The sequence below is a fragment of the Saccostrea cucullata genome, unplaced genomic scaffold (assembly GCF_032062105.1).
Source record: "Saccostrea cucullata isolate Sc308-1 unplaced genomic scaffold, CSIRO_AGI_Scuc_v1 ctg555, whole genome shotgun sequence".
Lineage (NCBI taxonomy): Eukaryota > Metazoa > Mollusca > Bivalvia > Ostreida > Ostreidae > Saccostrea > Saccostrea cuccullata.
This window is the reverse complement of record NW_026936559.1, coordinates 107165-127841: the sequence shown is the minus strand read 5'-3', so window position 1 is coordinate 127841 and position 20677 is coordinate 107165. Positions and strand designations below refer to the sequence as shown.

Below are 20677 nucleotides of genomic sequence, written 5' to 3'. Positions count from 1 at the left end.
TAAAAACTAATTATGCATTGATACCTTGCCGCTTCCTATAGTGCATATATTATTTATTTTAAATGAGTTTCTTCTATCACAGTTGTAATGCATATTGATACGTAGATATTTTATTAAAAAACGGGGCTGGCGGGAAATCACTGTACGTTAAAGGTGTTCACTTGTACGGCATAAAATTAGCATTTTATGATTAGTATAGCCACAAAAATCAAAATTATATACATAATTTTTAATAAGGTTAGATAGTGTGCAAGGAAATGGGATGTGCATGGATGGTTTAGTAGTTAGGCGGAGTTTGGACTGATTAAACTCGTAGCCTATCTTAATAAGGTTATTGATGTCAATACTATGGTGAAATTGACACCCGTCGCTGTCACTCCGATCCCCCGGTCTGATAAGTAGAACTGAACAAAACTGACATGGACACTGTCCTTTTATAAGTATACGATCTATCAAGCCCCCATCCCATCCCACCCCACCCCAAAGGATCAGCCATACATGTCAACAATGTTCCTTTTTTTAAAAAAAAAAAAAAAAAAAAGTTACTTGTAACTTTCCCATTTCAAAATAATTTCTATCGTAAGCCCCCGTTACGGCTTTGGCGATTCATTCATACAGATTTCCAAAAAAAAAAAAATAAAAACAACAAAAACCCAGAAAATCTTCTTACAAAACTGTTCATCGTTATGGAGAAACTTCAGACCCATTGTCTAGAAGTGGTGTAAATCAGTATGTGGATTCACACAAATTTAAAATAGCTTTTAAAAATTTATAATCGCATAAATTTTCAAAATCCAATGGCATCAAAACGAACAACATTTAAAAAATGTTAAACAACCATTCTTATTAAAAATTGGATGTTAGATGTTATAGACAACTGCTTCCTCAATAAAATGGAAATTGAATTTGATTGGTCATTATTAAAATTTGTTAAAAATCACTCTGAAGTTGATATTAAAAGAGAGTTCCTCACTGGCATACAGCAATCTCTGTATACCAACTTTTTGAACTATTGTAATTCCAATGGGCACTAATTGTTCCCCCTTATCAGCTGACCCGTGTTTAAATTTCTAGGAAGATATTTATTTCAAAAACTTTTATATGGAAAGAAAGAAACACTTGCTATAAACTACAAGAAAAAAATACCTGAAGTGAGCAACGAAAAATTGGCAGCATAAATTGAAGGGTTTTACAATGCATGGATCTGTAGGTCTCTGCTGTATCTATCCAAATTTTCTCAGAGAGCTACAGTTCTACAGCTAAGATAGATTGTGATTCATTTCACACTTTCATATAGGATATGAGGGAAATGCCTTATTTTGTGATGTTATAATGCATTGACTAGAGGGAAAATTATGTCATGTTCAATAGAAACATGGTCACAAACAGTCTGATTGATAAATACTAACTTTTCAACCTAAACTGAAAAAAGTTTTGATTTTTCAGAAATTCTCAGGGCCAAATAAGGCCCTAATCAGCTCTTGCTCTTGCAAGACGTAAATGTCATAATAACAGTGTGGATAAACTTAGCACTGTTTACTTCATAAATGGGAAAAAGGAGAATATACATTTCATAACGTATAGTGACATGCTTTACAAGTATATAATTGCATCAAGACAAATGAAGATAAACATACTGATATCACAGTCACATGAACAACATCTTAATCACGAACAAATATACTGTGTGATCATGTCATTAGCATTCAACTCTTCATAAAACCTTTTACACATATTTTCTCTTAAAGGGATGGACACAGTTTCAGCTAAAAATTAAAATTTTTTTTTCCAATTTTTATGTTCACAAATATTTAACTAAGGTATTTCTAATGATCATCAAAAATTTGATTTTCAGTTCGAGGTACAATACAGAATTAGATATGTAAAGAGGGCTTGTGACATATTTTTGTTTAAATAATTTAAATCTACTAATATACGTTTGACCAAAGCAATTTTTTTTTTTTTAAAGAAGTTAATTCTAAATATGATACTACAGTTTCCATTGATTTTCCAATTTTTATGTTTACAAATATTTAACTAAGGTATTTATAATGATCAACAAAAATTTGATTTTCAGTTGTCGAGGTACAAGACAGAATTAGATATGTAAACAGCGATTGTGACATATTTTTGTTTAAATAATTCAAATCTACTAATATATGTTTGAACAAAGCAATTTTTTCTTAAAATGAAGTTAATTCTAAATATGATACTGCAATTTCCATTGATTTGCTGAATCTGTTTTTATTTTTTTTTAATATAAATTATGGTATTTTCTATATGTAAACAAAAACAAAGCACAAGCCTTGTTTACATAATGAAGAATTTTAAGTTCTGTATCTCCGTGGTAAATCAACAAATAATGTTCAATTTTTTGCTGATCATTGGAATTGTCTTAGCTAGAAAATGTAAACATTAAAAAAAATCAGTTGCAACTGTGTACATGTCCCTTTAAGTGACAAAAAAGCACACTAATATTCTGTATATTTCATTCATTTCCATACATTTTATAATATACCAGATGTTTTTGTACACAACATAAAACATAGTTACAGTGTATTATGTGTGTATTCAATTAACTCGCATAAATTTTAAGGAACAATGTCACTTACCTATGGTTTAATAAATACACATGTATAAGTAATTCAGCGATTCAAAACCTAAACCTATATGTACAAGAAGTATCACATAAAATAATATTATACAGTGTATTTACACATTTTGTTATAAGCATGGAACAATCTATGTACAGGGTAAGATGAAATTAATTATTATCAATAGATTCATTTCATACAATAACAATATACAGGGTTTCATCAAAATTCCTTATCTTCAATGGACTATCTCCAGTAAACTACATACAGGGTGTTATCAAAATTCCTCATCATCGGTGGACTCATCTCCCACGAACCAGAGATCCAGTAGAACATTATCTAGCTCAGCTTCCAGTTCTAACAGGAACAGCTGATCCAAACGATTGTCATATTCCTCCAGAAAGTCCCACAGATTGATGCGGCCCATCACATCAACGTCACCCTCTGCATTCTGTCGACGACGACGGACGCGAGGCTTAGGTTCCGCGATCGTCCCATCAGGAAGAGCGTGGAGATAGAAACATTTGTCATTGAACGGGCAGTCTCCAGAGCCTTGCTTGAAATACTTACAGGATTTATTACTGAAAAAAAATTATACAGTATGTTGACATTTTTGACATCTAAAAAAAAATTAATAACTAGTTAACTAAGAAATCTGATTTTCCTCTTTGAAAGAAAAAGGGAGGAAGAATGTCAACAAGATATACATTTACATATATAAATTTAGATCAATTAATTGCATAATATCATAACTGAACTGGAATTGCAGTTTATTCACAGAAGGTAATAACCACCAGATGGACATGAATAACCACCAGATGGACATGGAGTAAGCATTCAATTCATAGATCTCAACCAATTCTACCAGGTATATGTTTAAAGTTATTCAGTGCCTCTATGGCTCCAATTTATATACTAGTATCTCCACCCAATGTCACCAGGTACATGCTTTACGTACCTCAGGGCCTCCTTGTAGCCAGCAATCAGTTTATTCTTCTCCTCATCAGATTCTACCCAGTATTTGCTTGGTGTTACAAAGTTAGAGCTAACTCTACACTCGGGACAAGCTCTGCAGAGAAAAAAAACCACTCTGACACGTAACAAAGAAGAAAACAAGAAGTCTAAGGACCTAGATAGTCACCTCAGTAGTTTCAGTTGAAATCCCTATTTATCTAATTATTAACTGATACCATTTTTTAGCTTGGAATACATATATTACAATTTTCCCCCAAGGACCTTGACTGGTAGATACACATGTATCCTTAAATGAGGTATCTTACTTAAATTATCTCCCCCTTCTGATGATACAGGTCTGATTTTAATGAAATTGACCTAAAAGTTTCAATGAAGAAGATAAATATGCTAAATAGTGTATAACAATCATCTCAAAAGCAAAAGCATTGTATGACTTGGGGGATCTGGCCCCAGGGGTTGGGAGGGTTACTTACCTGACTATCTTCCTTTCGAACTGTTTAGCACCTCTCCACTTTCTGATACAGGAGAGACAGAAGATGTGATTACAGTCAGACATGATACCAAACCTCTGCTCTGTAGGGGGCTGCTTCTCCATCACAATGTCCATACAGATTCCACAGGCCTTGTCTTTACTACGGGCAATGGCAAAAGAATGTTCCATGTTTTCCTCTAGCTCTGCTTCACACAGCTGTTAAATAATATATAAAGAATAAAAGAAATTTGATGTAAGATTCACATTTTGACCAAAAATCATGGGTTTCACTATAATCATGTGCATTTTGCAACAAAATGTACAAAACTAGAAAACTGACCAGTCAGCAAGGGCCCCGCCATGGGGTGGAATTATAAGGATGCAGCTTACATGATTTATATGAAGAAATGAGCAACAGCAACTGTATTCTTAAAATTTTCAACATAATTCCTGAATATCCAAAAACCTGTAAATAATATCCTTGTATATTTACATTAGGCAGTAAAGAACAACCTAACATTGAATGTATATATAAACAATAATGAAGTTTGTGTTAGTGTTATATAAAATGCCAGTCTTCAATGAATGCAAATACATGTGTCATGAAGGCTTGACCTTAACTTCAAAACAAACAGCAGTTGCAGACAAAGGTTTTCATTAATCTTAAAATGACAGATAAAGATAGGCCTACAAATTTTCTTCAGCACAGATAATTAATCCCAAGGGATTTATTGTACCTCTCTCATCATTTTCTTCTAAAGTTACAATAAGAACTTTTTCAGTATTAATATTAGAATGAAATCATAACACCAAAATAAAGTATAAACATTTATATCTAAATCCACATTTCAGAGTGTTCACAGCATTCCAAATTGACTGAACTTCAAAACAAACTTCATTTGCAGACAGAGGTGGTAATTAATCTCAATGTGACAGATAAAGATAATGCTCTGGATTTTCTTCAGGAGGAAAGCTTACAATGGAAACATCTTCAGCAGTTTATCTCTCTTTGCTAAAGCATTCTTATATAAAGTTAAGGAATAAACCCCTCCACCCCAGCTCCAAACCAGGGGACATAGAGAAACAAACTTAGCATCAAAATATGTCTTTTTGCCTATTGAACTACCATACCAAATTTGATTTTAATCGGGCAACCACAAAAAAAGTTATTAGGAAAAAACAGAAAATTTGTGGACGGATAAGACGGACAGACAGAGTGATTACTATAGGGCACCCGCAAATAATATCATATAGAGATTTCTATCCTTAGTTACATTTTATGAAATTGGTACCAAATGGAAAAAAATTCCAAACCTTGATGTGTTCTTGTCTTTGAATTTTGTCCGTTGGATGCAGAACAGCCAATCCACACATCTCACACATGTCTCCATGGATATACTCACACTCAGAGTCATATGGACACACCCCTTTTGCCAAATATGGACATAATAACTGCCCACTAGAGACAGGCTCCTCCCCAAAACACAGTGACAAATCAGATTCTTCATCTTTGGTGGCTTTGGCATAAGATGCTGGTACTATGGAGAGAAATAAATTCATACAAAGCTTCTGGTTTATCTTCTGTCTTAGTGGCCTTTGGATGTCTTATCAGTATGGATTAAAAGGGGAAGAGTTTGTTTTTTAACTTGGAAAAATATCAAAGATTGAGTTCATGTGCACTGAATGTAGTGGTTGATCTTATACAGCAGTGCCTGAGAAACTAGAGATTGATATTTTTGGGCCATAACATATATTTTTTAAAAGAAATAATTCATGACACTTCTCTTTCTATGAATTATTTTTCAGTCTATCATTAAATAAATGGTTCTATTAAATCAATTGGCTGTAAAAATCCTCAGGAGAATTTGCATCATAACCATACAAAAACTTACTTGATGAACATATATACGGTTTTCCAGGAACAAATTCTGTTGCCTTTACCCACTGCTCGGGAGGTTTTGGGGTGGTTGGGAGGGACGGCACATCTGATTGACCCCCTTTCTTCAATGATGTCATTTTCAGTTGTGATAACTCTGTATTTTGTACAGGATTCATTATTCGTTGAACTGGAGTAGGTTTCACTGCTGGTGGTTTGGGTTTAGAGTGATCATATCTGAAAATTTTAAATAAACCGTAGAGAATTCAAAGCATTCAATGAAAATACTTTGCACTAAAATACTTTGGTAAAAAACATAAATCTTTGCAAGTGTGTATATTTTCAGCACTAAAAATTTGCTTTTCTAGTTTATGTTCATCCCAACATCAAAATCCATGGTGTATTATGTAAGTAAGACTTATAGATACTATGGACAGAAGTGGATCTGCCTAAAAAAAACTTTAACCTGTTCACTCATCCAGAAAATGTAGGTCAGATCCAGCATCAGAAGTAAGCCTGGTAGTTTACATATCTGGCTGAATAATTATCCATGCAAGTTTTTCACAAGTGGCCATGTACACGTGTACTGAAAGAGTATTCCCAAGACATTAAAATGAGTATGTACTCATTAAAAGTTTAGGTCATGTCCAGCACAAGAAGCAAGGTTGGTAGTTTCATTCTAGTAGGTCTAAAAATCACTCATCTTGAAAACAAAGATCAGATCCAGCATTCAAATCATGTAGGGTACATAGTATGCATTCCCAAATGCATCATCCATGCAAGTCTGGACCAGGTAGGGCTTATTCATGTATTTACTTGGGAATGGACCTGTTCGGACTTCCAAATATTTTAATCTGTTACTCATCTGGAAATAACGAATGAGATCCAGCATCAGAAGCAGGCCACGTAGTGTACATCCCTAGATGCATCATTCATGCATGCTTGATCCTGACAGGGCTTATAGTTTCTGAGAAATAAACTTGCTCATAAAAACTTTAACCTGGTCACTTATCTGAAAAATTTAGGTCTGACCCAATGTCCATTCCTAGATGCATCATGCCATGTAAGTTTGGTAAAGGAAGCAGGAGTGTAGCCAGGATACTTTTGATGTGGACATCTGAGTAGGCAGAGAGTTTGGGGGCCCAGGGGGGTGAATACCCCGTGAGGCTAGTGAATTAACAATGTGCACATTCGATACCCCGTGAAAAGTTTGTGAATTAACAAAGGGTGCACATTCGACCCTCCTGGACAAACACTCACTAATTTTGGAGAATAGTATATGCTCACCTTTTAAAAGTTTTTTAAAAATTGCCATCAAGGGCTGTTCTGTTTTTGTACAAAATGCAGACAAACACTCACTAATTTTGGAGAATAGTATATGCTCACCTCAAGCTCCTATAAGCTAATTTTTAAAAATTGCAAAAAGGAATTATGGATTCTTTTTAAGATATCTTTATACTAATATTTCATGAATTAAAAGTCTGCAGATTACAAAGAAGTTTTCTGAAATAGGGATCATTAATGTCACCAGACTGGTATAACACAGGGAAACTTACTTTCACAAAAATTGGACGTCACTCAAATTTCTCAAAGGGGTATAATTATTTAAATCCATCAAATTCATGGGAAATTAGGCATTAACATAAAATTTAATGATTGGAAAAAAGAGTTTACTATTGCCCTTTCTTTCATTTATTGCAATTATCTCGTTTTGACCAGTTGACATCATAATACCCAACACATTGTGGTCTTGGTAATATCAGCGGAGATTCAGCTCAGCTAAATATTTTCAGACTGACACATTCATTTTCACTACATTTAGCCATCAAAACTGGGACTGAATTTCCAAACCTGAATTATGAAGGACTGTCCCAAGATTCAGTGAAGGTGTCATACAAGTATCTAGCCAAGCTGAATTTCCACCAAGATTTATATGGTCCTAGCAGTTAACTTTTGTTTAATTTCTTCATTCAGCCATCCATACCTGCATCCTGCTCCATATGAACATCTTCCAGCTAAATAGTAACGGCAGACATTTGATGGTTTTGCGGCTTTGTCATGGGCATAGTGACAGTCACTTCCTTGGCGACAAACACCATGAAGAAAATATCTGCAAGATTTAGCAAAATAATTTACTTATACAACAACTCAATTAAAATCAAATTAGATCATTGCCAAATTTAAAGTAGATGCTACAAAATTCTTTGTGAAGCAATCTATTTGGAGTGAACCAAAGATCTAATTTTAATTCTTTAATTAGTGAACTTCTTTCAAAGAACTGTAATTTGGTGATCTTTTTTTCACTCGGAATGTCTTCTTTTGGTTGGATGGTTTTAGTGCATATAATGCTGTCGTGTAGCGGTTCACACTTTGTAGTGACGAATACACATTTTGTGGCATCAATAACATGCAAATTTGATAAAAATGCATAAATGGAAATCATGATGGAAAGTCTTAAGTCAAAGTGATTTTTTAATCTTGTCATTTTCAAATGATTTATGTGTATAAGTAGTAATTTGAACTACTGTTGCCTATAGACTAGCCGGTGATACCTGCACTGAATACGTGATGCCCAGGGCGGAGTATCAACTCCACCTTCTGCCATATCTTTCTCAGCGTTGAGCAACTTTATCCGAAACTGCGTGGCTCTAAGTTGGATATTTTGAACATGTTGAGCCCGATGTAATTGAAATTTTATATATTTTCTTTTTCAATGGGCTAAGTTTGCATTTTTATTTTATTTTATTTATAAGTATATAGCCAAACACTAATGAAAGATTAAAAGTTATGCTATTTTTGGTTGATGTTAATTATACGAAACGCGGCTAGCTAACTGTTTGGGGAATGCCTAATTGAAGACCTACAGGTAATTGAAGACCTATTACTTTGTGGGATATATACAGCAAAACTGATATGATATTCTGATTAAGCATGTCCTAAATACATAAAATATACAAAAAAGTTTTATAAAAAGAAGTTTTAAAGTGTATTTTTTAAGCTCGGTAAGGGGAACTATTTCTTCTCTCAGACGACCTACAGCAAGAACGATAACTCGCGTAAATAACAAATCAGCTGTTCACCAAAACATATCAAGAAAATGTTATTTTCAGAAAAATGTAATTAAATAAATAATATTTATTGATGAAAAAAAAAAATCATTGGAGATATTTTAGATAAAAACTTCAAAGATGGAAAAATAAAAATAAAATGAAATATTCAGTCAGATACAATACTATTTTGTTAAAAAAATTATTATTTATAAAAATCAGTAAAATTTTAAAATTTACAAAGCAGAGACATATACACTGTACATAATTTATAATACCATCATATGATCAATCATAAAATCATTATATGTGTTATACTGAGTATCCAGTATTATATATGTGTTAATTTATCTAGACAGTGTAATATTTATTTCAGGTTTAGACTGAAGATCATAAATAAAAATTTATTGTGATAGAATGATTTGTGTTCTTATTCTTAATAATATCTAGTTATGTTATTAATTACATCTAGAAGGTTTAATATGATTTGGATTTATATAGAGAATGAAAATTTTAAAATTACCGTTAAAAGAATTTGAATTTTCCTAGCAGTTACACAATCACTTTCAAAATTTTCCATTTCCCCCCAAGTCAAAGCATTATTTTATTCAAAATATGCATGCATTTCTTATGTGTGATAACATGCATGTTGATTATTTTATTCAATTTTAAAAAGTGAATATTTTCTTTCAACTTTATTATTTAATGATATACCCGATATCTTCAAGATTGATATACTGTATATTTTTGCTCAAATTTCGAAAAAAAAACCTAATGTTTCATATTATAGTACGTATTTCTTGCATGCATACAGTCAGCATGTTATCTGGAAATATACATTTAAGTTTTTAAAGTTTCCTCATGAATGTCATATGAATGTGTTATTTTGAAAAAAGAAAAGTGGCCATTTTTAAAATTAAAAAAAAAAAAATTCAAAACGTAAATCATTTTAGTTATATTCAGAATAAATGCACAATGATTTTATTTGTTTATTCTTGCTAGCATTTTTATGATATGTAATAAATATAATTTAAAAAAAAAATATCTTTGCTCTGTTGACTGCAAATTAACATTCAGTCATTCATCAGAGCAAGTGGGGTGTGTTGATAATTGCAATCAAAACACGGATATATCCCCTAGGGTGCCTGTGTATACAACACATTAGCATGATTAGTGAAGATAGAAGCCCTTAGTTCATAGTAATATATGTTAATTGAGACATATCCACAGCATACATTTCAATAATTTGAACTTGAATATTTAATATTTATCCCATAAAACATATTTTAAAAATTACAATATTTATTAATATTAACTATATATTTCAATTAGAAGATTAATTTGATAAATGAAATAATCATGATAATTATTTATATTTTTAACTTCATCAAAATTCATGATCCAGATTATTTCTTTATCATAATTCATTATTGAAAAAATCAACAAAATCATTTGGATTTTTATTTTTTATTTTTTCATATTCATATTCTTGCTATAAATGAGCGTGTTGTTGTTTATATATTTATCGTTCTTGCATTAGGTCGTCTGAGAAGTAGTTCCCCCTACCGAGCTTAAAAAATACACTTTAAAACTTCTTTTTATAATTTTTTTTTGTATATTTTATGTATTTAGGACATGCTTAATCAGAATATCATATCAGTTTTGCTGTATATATCCCATATTTTTGTAGGTCTTCCGTAGGTCTTCAATTACCTGTAGGTCTTCAATTAGGCAGGCCGAACTGTTTGTATTTTTTCGCGCTTGTTGAGTTGTTTACATTTTTGGGTATGCATTGGGGTACATTGCAGTTCGCTGAGCAATGACATTTCGGGGTAAGTATTTATATATGAAATTCTTAGTGATCTCAGCGTTTTTGTGCTAACATTCAAAATGGGAAATGTCTTTTTAGGTCATATTTCATTCTGACGTCAGCAAGCAACATGGGTTTTACAGCTATGCACCATTGATGATGCACAGCCAGATAATAATGTAAAAACAACTGGAGTAGTAACGAGGATGAATTCTCTCACGGATTTTTATGGTATGCCATCTGTTATTTCTGCAATTTACTTTTACTATAATCTACAAAATGAAATAGTTTATTTTCATATTGTACACAGATTTGACAGAATGTTTTGAGAGGGAAAAAGATCAATCATGCTCCTTTTAACATGATGCTGATTTTTTTTCAAGGTCGTTGTTATATAATAAATGTTTATCATATGTTAAACATTTTTGGGACTTACAGAATGCAACTTGCAATTGATACGCAGTGATTTAATAGCATATATATGTCTCTTCTTGTGCATCATTCAAATCTTTAAGTCTAAATATCTGAAAATTTCCAGGTTTTATAACTGATTTTGATATTTGATGTATCAGGAAAACATCAGAACCTGGCACCATCATGAAAACTGGAAATTTTGACATCTGCAACTGGAGTTAAATTTTTTTTATACTTGGAAGTTGCGAACTAAATTAACTACCAAACTCACAATTTATTAAAAGCTAGCTGCAGAACCGTAGCTCTGCGATAAAAAATATATTGTCAGACCGGAGAGCTACAGGGACAAAAAAGTGAATATTTATTGCATACAAAAAATGACACTGAATCTCAATTTATTTTTCTGGGTTTTTCAACTGCAATCTAAATATATATATAAATGTATTCACGTGTGTGTGTTTATTTTTGTGTATGTAACCTTTCTTTCAGAACTTTCCATTTTGTCATTGTAAAAAACCTTTATTCCTTCTGGGCCCAAAATTGGAAAATAAAAATTATCCTATCTAAATTATCTTATCTTATACCTAACCCTGCATCTCTAACACATTCTTTCACTCTTCCACAACAAAACAATTTTTAAACATTCCTCACGACGGTAACCGCCCAGTATTCCGACAGCCCGGTAGTCCGACAGCCCGCTAGTCCGACGGTCCGATAGTCCGACAGCCCGGTAATCCGACGGTTCAATAGTCCGACAGCCCGGTAGTCCGACGACCCTATAATTTGTAGTCACATATTTCTAATTCCTACAGCAGAAAACAGGAAAAATTGCCCCTTGTTTGTGCACAGGAGTTCGCGTACCTTTCAATTTTACCGAAATTTTCAGTAAATTAAAAAAATACGTAATACCTATAATACCTGTTATTATTATAGGTTTTACGTATTTTTTTATTAATAATTAACTGAAAATTTCGGTTAAATTAATAAAAACGCGAACTCTTGTTGTCTGTGCAACTGTCAATTTCGACTTCGCACAGAAATTTCATCGGGTTCAACCTTACTTTATTTACATAATTTTTAAGTCACGCGCAGATCGGGGGAGGGGGGGGGGGGGGGGGGGGGCATTGAGTTTGCATCTAGTCATTACAAAAAAGATACCTTGCACCCTCTAGAAACATATTTCCTTGAAAACGTGGATCTTTGTTAAGTTGGTATGGAAAGTTAATAATGAAAAATTATCACCCCCATGAAAAAGGTTTTGCTTTGGGTTTTTCTTATGTCCCCATAATCTAAGTATCGGGGAATAATAGCTTTTTAATATTTTTTTATACGCCCGTCTTAAGACGGGACGTATTATGTTATAGGCTTCGTGTCCGTCCGTCCGTCTGTCACCCATTCCAATTTGTCCATTCCTGTCCGGCTCATAACTTCAATACTAATAGGCCTAGGATTATCAAACTTTGTCAACTGATACTTCTTGGGTAGATGGTGTGTCGCGCACAAAAAGTAGGTCGCTCTGACCTTTAATTAAGATGCTATGGCCAAATATGGAAAAATCCTGTCCGGCTCATAACTAGTAAACTATTAGACCTAGAGCTATCAAACTTGGCAACTGTATACATCTTGGGTAGAAGGTGTGTCGCGACCTATTTCAAGGTCACTGTGACCTTTAATTTAAGTGAATTTTTTAAAAAAACTAAGTCTTTTAAATTTTGAATTTCATAATCCTAAAAAATGCAAAATTTTAGTTGTATCCTTATTAAAAAAGTGTTAAATCAAGAAAATACTTATTTTTTTCAGCATATACTTGACAGCAATCTATAACAGATATTATGTATGTTAGAGAAATCCCATGTCTCCCATGAGTGTAATTATCAAGCACTGGTCAAGAGTTTTGATAACAGAAAATTGCATGTCAAATTAGAGAGAAATTAATGAGTTTAGTGTGAGGAGCAAACTGGAGAGCATCGGTATTATCTGTATCCCTTTGGGAATTGGGCAGATGGGTAAGCCTGTTGGATTAAAAATAGCTCTTGTTGGCTAGCCTAAGTTTTAAAATGATTTTGATGAAAAGTAATTAACACTAATTTGATATTGCATAATAAACTAATCTAATATTATTTAATATTATTAATTTAAAAAACTAATTTCATAGGGTTGGAATCAGTATGTCCATTTTCCATAGAAATTGCATATTAAAACCTTTCTGACATTAAAATGTTAAAAAAAAATCATTGTATATTTTATATGTTTCAAAAATATTTTATGGTAGATAGTGCAGATTCATTCATCTATAGTAATGAGTAGACAAGCATCCAGTCAAAGATTAATTAATGAGTTCAATTTAGGAAGGCTAGCTAGCATCTTCTTATCTGTATCCTTTGAGAATTAGACAGAAGAACTGCTGGTCAGTTTAAATAGCATATGTCATTTGATGGCCCAGCCTTTTATTTTCAAAATTAATTTGGTATAGATTAAGTTGTTAAGACTAATTTGATATTGTTTAATATGATGGGCATTTGACAAGGTCTAAAACAACCAGTTTAGAAATCTATCAATGATGTAATTTGTTATAATTAATGCCTACACCACAGGGGATATCGATGGATAAACAAATATTTTAAGGAATAAAAAAAAAATCATGGAAATTTTAGAATCAAGGTTTACATGATTTTCTTGCACTCTAAACTGTTTAAGTTAATTGTAATTTTTTGACGGGCGTATCATGCTGTGGCGTGGCACTTTATTTTATTCCTCAGATAATTTGATTTTTTGTCCCCTTTTTAAAAATGATGCTACGTTCCCTGGTTGTATGGCAGAAAATATTTCAGTATTAGTGATTCTTATAGTTATGTCTTGTCTGAGATAATAATACGATATAAGTTGTAGATATACATGGTGTATGTTACCGATATTTTCGTTCAAACAAAAAAATTACCAATTAACTTACCAATTTTTTTTTTTAATTTGAAAACATTTATAGATAACATTCAATTATTATTATCTTGGAAATTGAGCGCAAATGTATGAGGCGCTGTTTTAATAATTTTGAGGTATTTTCTGATATCAAAAAAGAAATTATTGATATCAATAATTCGAATTCTTGATATCAAAAAATATTTTTTGATATCAAAAAATAATTCTTGATATCAGAAAATAGATTTTTTGATATCAGAAAATCATTTTCTGATATCAAAAATTCGAATTCTTCATATCAAAAAATCTTATTTATTTTCAAAAAATCGAATTTTTGATATCAGAAAATCATTTTTTCGATATCAAAAAAGAGAATCAAGAATTCTTGATATCAGAAATGACATTTTTTGATATCATAAAATCCCAAAGATTTTTTGATACCACAAAATGATTTCTTGATAACAGAAATTAGAATTTTTGATATCAAAAAAATGATTTTCTGATATCAGAAAATCGAGTTTTTGATATAAAAAAAATCTTGTTTATTTTCTGATATAAAAAAATATATTTTCTGATATCAGAAATCGATTTTTTTTTATCAAAAAGTCGAATTTCTGTTTTCATAAAATGATTTTTTGATATCAGAAAATACCTTGAAAATATTAAAACGGCGCCCCATGCAAATAATATTATCACTTACCTTTGCAGAATTTCTAACAATTTTCTGTTGAAATAGCCCCTCCCCCTTCCCCGGCGACTGTAAAGTTCAAAACGCTATTTTTGGCAGGTCCTAGTTAACAAACTACGAAAGCCCATTGAGCTCATTTTGGTAGGTTAAAAAATATATAATTTTCGCCTTAAAACGCGAAACTTTCGCGAATAAACGCATAACTTTCGCGTAATAACGCAAAAGTTTCGTTATATCGCGAAAGTTTCGCGTTTTAAGGCGAAAATTATATATTTTTTAACCTACCAAAATGAGCTCAATGGGCTTTCGTAGTTTGTCAACTAGGACCTGCCAAAAATAGCGTTTTGAACTTTACAGTTGACATTAAAAGTATTGAAAATTGATGCAAGAAGGTTTTCCCCCTTTGCAGATGGCAAACTTCCAGTTTTCATTTGTGCTGGTTCTGATGTTTCTTTTTGATAAAATATAAAAATCATAAATTTAAAAGCCACCTTCGCTAGCCAAGGGTTTCTGATACGCATCTCTCCTCATAATCCTCATAATCCCTTGGCATGCGGACATGATACGGTGTGTGAAAAGACGGGATTATTGCGGGCTTTATCCTGTCAATTTCATGTTTGAAAAAATGCTAAATCACTAGAAAAATTAAAAAAAATCTCATAGATATGATAGATTTACATGTATGTCTGTCATATTTATGATGTTAATAATTTACCCTCGGTAATTTTGAACAGACACATGAAGACCTTTTAGCTTTGCTTTTTGTGTACAGTTCATATTACTTAACAAATAAGAGGAAATTAAGTGAAATAGATCATTTCCATTTACATGGCTTAGTTTAGAATTTCAAAGGAGGAAGTTATTATAATGTCAAGATTTAATTGTTGAGAATTAGTCAACCAAGCAGAGGAAACTTCCTGATGATTTCGAATGTAGTTGAGAAGGAATGAGCCCAACAAAAATGTTAAAAGGCTCAATATTTCTTTCTTGTTGTGCATTGGTAACCTCTGAAAATTTTCACCTTCAAATCTCAATCAGTGGCAGTAAGTATCATAAGGCAGAGTGAAAGAAACTTAAAAAAATGGACTTTTTAAAATCCCTTTTAAGTATATATTCTCAGTGATCTGAAATCTCCAATGTTGATGGATTCTTCAGAAATCTCCTTACCTCACTTGGACAAACATATAATATGCATGTATGTGTTTGGTACAAGGGGAGCAAAGGAAAAGTAGTTTTTATGATCTGTAAACTTCTTTGACTGTTTGAGAAGCTGTTCTTTTTTAACAACTGTAAATGCCTTTATCGTTATTGTTTGGTCCTTAACTTGAATTATTTTCTTCTTTAAATTTTCAGATTTCTTCTTTGAAATTTCAAAGTACATGAAACAAACAATGTTCTGGTAGACAAAAGTATTGAGCCCATCAAAGTAAGGGAATTTACAAGTAAGTGAGTAAAATAAAAAAAAAAAAGAGACCATGGCCAGCCGTGGCAACGTGTGTATCCAGATGTGCGAGTCCATGTACCAGCTCCCGTCACGAATCGCCTGCTTTTTGCTGGTCCTCATCCAGGGAGGGATACTAGATTATTACCTGGTGACCCACAAAAATGTTTACTGGTACGGCTGGATAGGTGCGGATGTAGCCATCGGATTTGTTCTGTTTGTGGCATTTATGATATCTTACCGACATTTAAAGTATATCCGGAAGACCAGCACCAGTAACCGACCAATCGAGGCAGGCAGCCTCCCTCTGGGATACTTCGCTTGGTTTATTTACTCGTTAGCTCTAGCTGGAAGGGTTGGAATCATTTTCAATGACTTTGCCTGGAAACTGAAAGAAGAAGATGCATTTGGACCGAATACTTTAAAAATCACTATTTCTCTTGCGGCCATAATATTTCTGTTGTTACTGATGAGTCACCATGATGCTGAGTGTAACACTGAAAGACGCCACTATATAGAGGAAATGACCGCCACGGTTGTGTTTGATATTCTAGATTCTGTTGATGCTTTGGACATTATGTTTGAGAGAGAAGACATTGATGACCTGCCTAATGGCATGGGGTTATGTATAATCAGTATATCTTGTTTAAACCTAATTCTGCCCGTCCTGCCATTGTGTTCTCTGAGCCGTAGTCACTTTGGACATCATGTCCGTCAGGAATCCATCATCCTGCTACACAAGCTCTCGCTCGTTTTTGTTGTCAACCTGCCACTACTTGTGTTTAGGCTAGTTCTATGGCACGCTCTGAGTAAAGAAATCTCCATATTTCCTGTAAAGAATGTGATTGTGATATTTCTAGTTTTTCATAATCTGTACGAGAGAAAACGACAAAAATTGAGGGCAAGAGACGAGATGGACTCAATTGCTGCCCAAGAGATGAAGCAGTTTCCAGTCCATTCATGAGATGAGACAGTCTCAACCATTTCTCAACGTACGAATGGATTTCCTGTACAGACTTGAGACTAGCAGAAAAGATCTGAAATTTATTTGTATTTTTTTTTTTTTTTTTTTGAATTTTGTATTAGATGAATGTGAAATTTTTAATTGAAAAAACTTGTTCCAACATTTTGTTTGAATTAACAGAGGTTTACTGGTCACAAAAGGTCAGCAAAATATTGTTGACTATTTTGCTTGTTGTAAAATAGCTCACTTTGGATGTTGGAGTTTTTGAAATTGTGATATGTTTGTGTTTGATGTATTGATTTTAAGAACATACCCTTTTTTTTTATTTCATTGACAGTAAACTATATATATTTACAACACAAAAAAGAAAACATGCACACATTACAATAAATTCATAATTCCTTCAGCTCTGTATAATCCATGTATTCTACCATTTATTGTCTAGTCCTTACTGCCATAGGTCAGAATTATAATGAGGTATAACTCTATGTTAGCAGGACTTGAATAGCTCTTTATTCACAAAAGATGTTAAGTCTTATGCTTGCAATAAAATTTGACTTGCAGAACATGTGCACCAACAGTAATACTAATTAATACATGTACAATTATGATCTGGAGTCGCCTATACTGATAATAACAGGGTTATATTGCTCACCAAACTTAATGATTCCAATTTTAGACTAAATACCATTTGTTGATTCTTTTGAGAATGAAATCCTAACTATGTTTGCATAGTACCTACAAATATATACAGATGTGTTGTATAATGTTTTTGTTTTTTTATTTTTAAAGAAAAAAGAGATTATTTTATGAATATATATTTTCTATATATGTGGAAGTCTAGTATGTACTAGAAGGAGACTATAGATTAAATATAATCTGTAACCATACACTATTTGTATATGGTGTAGTATGAAGAGTTCTCTCTCTTGATTTGGAATCAACTGTAAAGCAGGTACAACACTGCATTAAAAAGGTTGCATAGAATTTATAAATATAGTACACAGTGTACTGATATATACATGTAGTAACAGAGTCAATTGTTCTATGAAAAACAAATGAAACTTACACAGTAAATGGTCATTTGTAGAATATTATAGGTATTAATGAAGAACTTAAGATATCAGTTTGTACATGTATGATCATCAGTCAATACAGCTGTCTGAACCAAGTTTAATAGAACTGACAAGTTAATCATTGCAATTAATCTTAACCCAATATTTTGAACATATGTTGTGAAAAATTAAATATACCAGACCCCAAACCCCTTTTTTATTTTTAAAGGAAGTGTTAAAAATAGATTTGTTTTTATTTATTTTCAGCAATCATTCCATTAAGATTTAAATGAAGTCAAACTCAATGTTGTGTGCAATATAATGCTGTAATCTTTGGTTTTTTTTTTCTTTTATACAGACTGTATTTATTTTGATTTGTTTGTTTGTTTGTTTTGGTTGTATAAACATTTATACTCTATTTTGATGCATTTATATCTCAGCCTTTTCTTATTTTTAGGTTCCAAATTGAATCTTTTCAATGTTAATCTTTACCTAAGCTTAAGCCAATACTTTTTATTTTGTTGTTACGTAGTTGCTCCATTTCATGTTTACTATTTTACTCTTACTGATGCTTCGTACCAAGAGATTGTCCAATATGAAGGTGACATAACTGAATGATAAGGTCACTGTACTTTGCCTGCTCTCATATGTTCGTGTATTTTTACAACTTATGAAACCCTAAGCACTTCAATGCAATGTGTTAACTTATTCCATGTACTTGTCATCATTAGCAGCTTGTTATAACGCTTGCCAATCAATCACCTGCTATTTTTCTTGGCATATGTATCTTTTTAGCCATTCAACACCCAGTATCTATTGTACATGTTGTATACTGGTAATTAAGTTGTACAATATCTACATGTACGGTACTAGAAGTATATATGGACCCTTCAATGTGAAATCAGCGACTTTTGTGTTTATATTGATATATGCAGTGATCATGGTGATCTTTTTCTATTTTTATTGCAATTCCAAAGATCTAAAGACTAAGATCGGTATATACCAAGGGTATGTTTGTGGAACTTTTTAGAGCCTAGGAACATTTCATTAATATCCAATGACCCTAGGAGTACCTCTTTATCTTTTAAATCTCAAAAATGAAAGAGTCCTAATCATCAAGTCGAGATCTAAATTGACGATTGAAATAAATGAGTTTTTTAATCATTGGGCAACTCTTAATCAAGAGATCTGTAAAAAAAATTTATTCCAGAAAAAAAATTATACATGCATGTTTTATTTAAATGTTAACCAAGCCTTCACAAATTAAAAGTATATATGTAATGAAGAGTTGAACAAACAAATCCACTAATATCAAAATTTCGAAGCTCGCATGTTGGTTACTTGTTTAAAATAGAAAATAAAACACTGAAAATAACAGAAAAATATTCAACAGAATATATGCTTTGTTATTACCGGCTAAGTATATTATGTGGTGCAATTGAATAGTGATTGTTTTTATCAAAAACTTGTTTTTATGATGTACAAATAAGCAATATAAATGAATCTCAAATACATGGTATAATTTTTTTTATCTATTAAAGGTAGATTACTCTTGCCAAGGTGACGATTTATTTTAGATAGAAGTTTTAAACTTCATTTACTTGTACATGCATATCCTTAATTAATTTGCTTGGGGACATTTTATTGAAAAAATGGGGCTTATTTGCCAGTTAATATCTAAAGTTTAGAATAACAGTAAAATTAAAAATAGATGGTGCTTTTCTTCGATTTTTATAAGAAGTATTTGTCTAAGGATATTCTACTTTCAGTTATTAAGTTTTATATGTCACCTGTTAGGGAATGAGATTGTTATTATAGTCTTAGAACGTAGAATTCCAAAGATAATCAGCTGATTCTTCAGTGATCTGAATGTTGTTTTTATGATTTGATTGATATTTCTTTATTGATTAAATACTGTGTTTGTGATGTGAAGCCTTAATTAAATCAAAGTACTGAAAGTACTGATAGACGGAGGCTTGGAATGAACATGATTGTTTGTCTCTTTGGGAATTTTTTATTCATATTCTGACCCCAACATTTGCCTAAGGGTAGTTGGCCATATCTTTTGAAAAGTAGGTACCAGGACATTAATACTTCATATATCTTTTTTTTGTGGAAAGACTTTTCATTGGATATTAACAAACTTGACCTTTTGACCTTGACCTTCGATATTCTATACTTCTGAAAAAACTTTAACCTTGGCCATGACTTTTGAATGGTAAGGGATATATAGGGGGGGGGGGGGGGCAACAGTGTTTCACAAACACATCTTCTTCATTTATGTTACCGTGGTCTAATGTTTAATTATGTAATTTACTGAATTCCTATTTTTCATCAAAAGGACAAAACAATCTAATTGCAATAAACTATATCAATTTCAATTCTTTAGTGACTCGTGGTAAGAGCTTCCTGAAATGTGAGAAAG

General features: G+C 32.2%; 2 protein-coding genes across 2 annotated transcripts; one reads left to right on the top strand and one right to left on the bottom strand.

Annotated features, from left to right (window-relative positions):
* Positions 1 to 1521: 1521 nt before the first annotated feature.
* Positions 1522 to 8595, bottom strand: LOC134245824 (probable E3 ubiquitin-protein ligase makorin-1). The gene is made up of 7 exons (XM_062728080.1): positions 8470 to 8595; positions 7902 to 8027; positions 5934 to 6154; positions 5356 to 5579; positions 4043 to 4257; positions 3553 to 3663; positions 1522 to 3175 (listed from the first exon to the last, which is right to left on the bottom strand). Exons 1-7 carry the CDS (start codon positions 8520 to 8522, stop codon positions 2872 to 2874), a joined length of 1254 nt encoding a protein of 417 aa, XP_062584064.1. The 5' UTR covers positions 8523 to 8595; the 3' UTR covers positions 1522 to 2871.
* A 2108-nt stretch (positions 8596 to 10703) lies between these two features.
* On the top strand, positions 10704 to 19675 carry LOC134245823 (uncharacterized). The gene is made up of 3 exons (XM_062728079.1): positions 10704 to 10796; positions 10874 to 11005; positions 16146 to 19675. The coding sequence occupies exon 3, from the start codon at positions 16268 to 16270 to the stop codon at positions 17195 to 17197; it is 930 nt and encodes a 309-aa protein (XP_062584063.1). The 5' UTR covers positions 10704 to 10796; positions 10874 to 11005; positions 16146 to 16267; the 3' UTR covers positions 17198 to 19675.
* The last annotated feature ends 1002 nt before the right edge of the window (positions 19676 to 20677 follow it).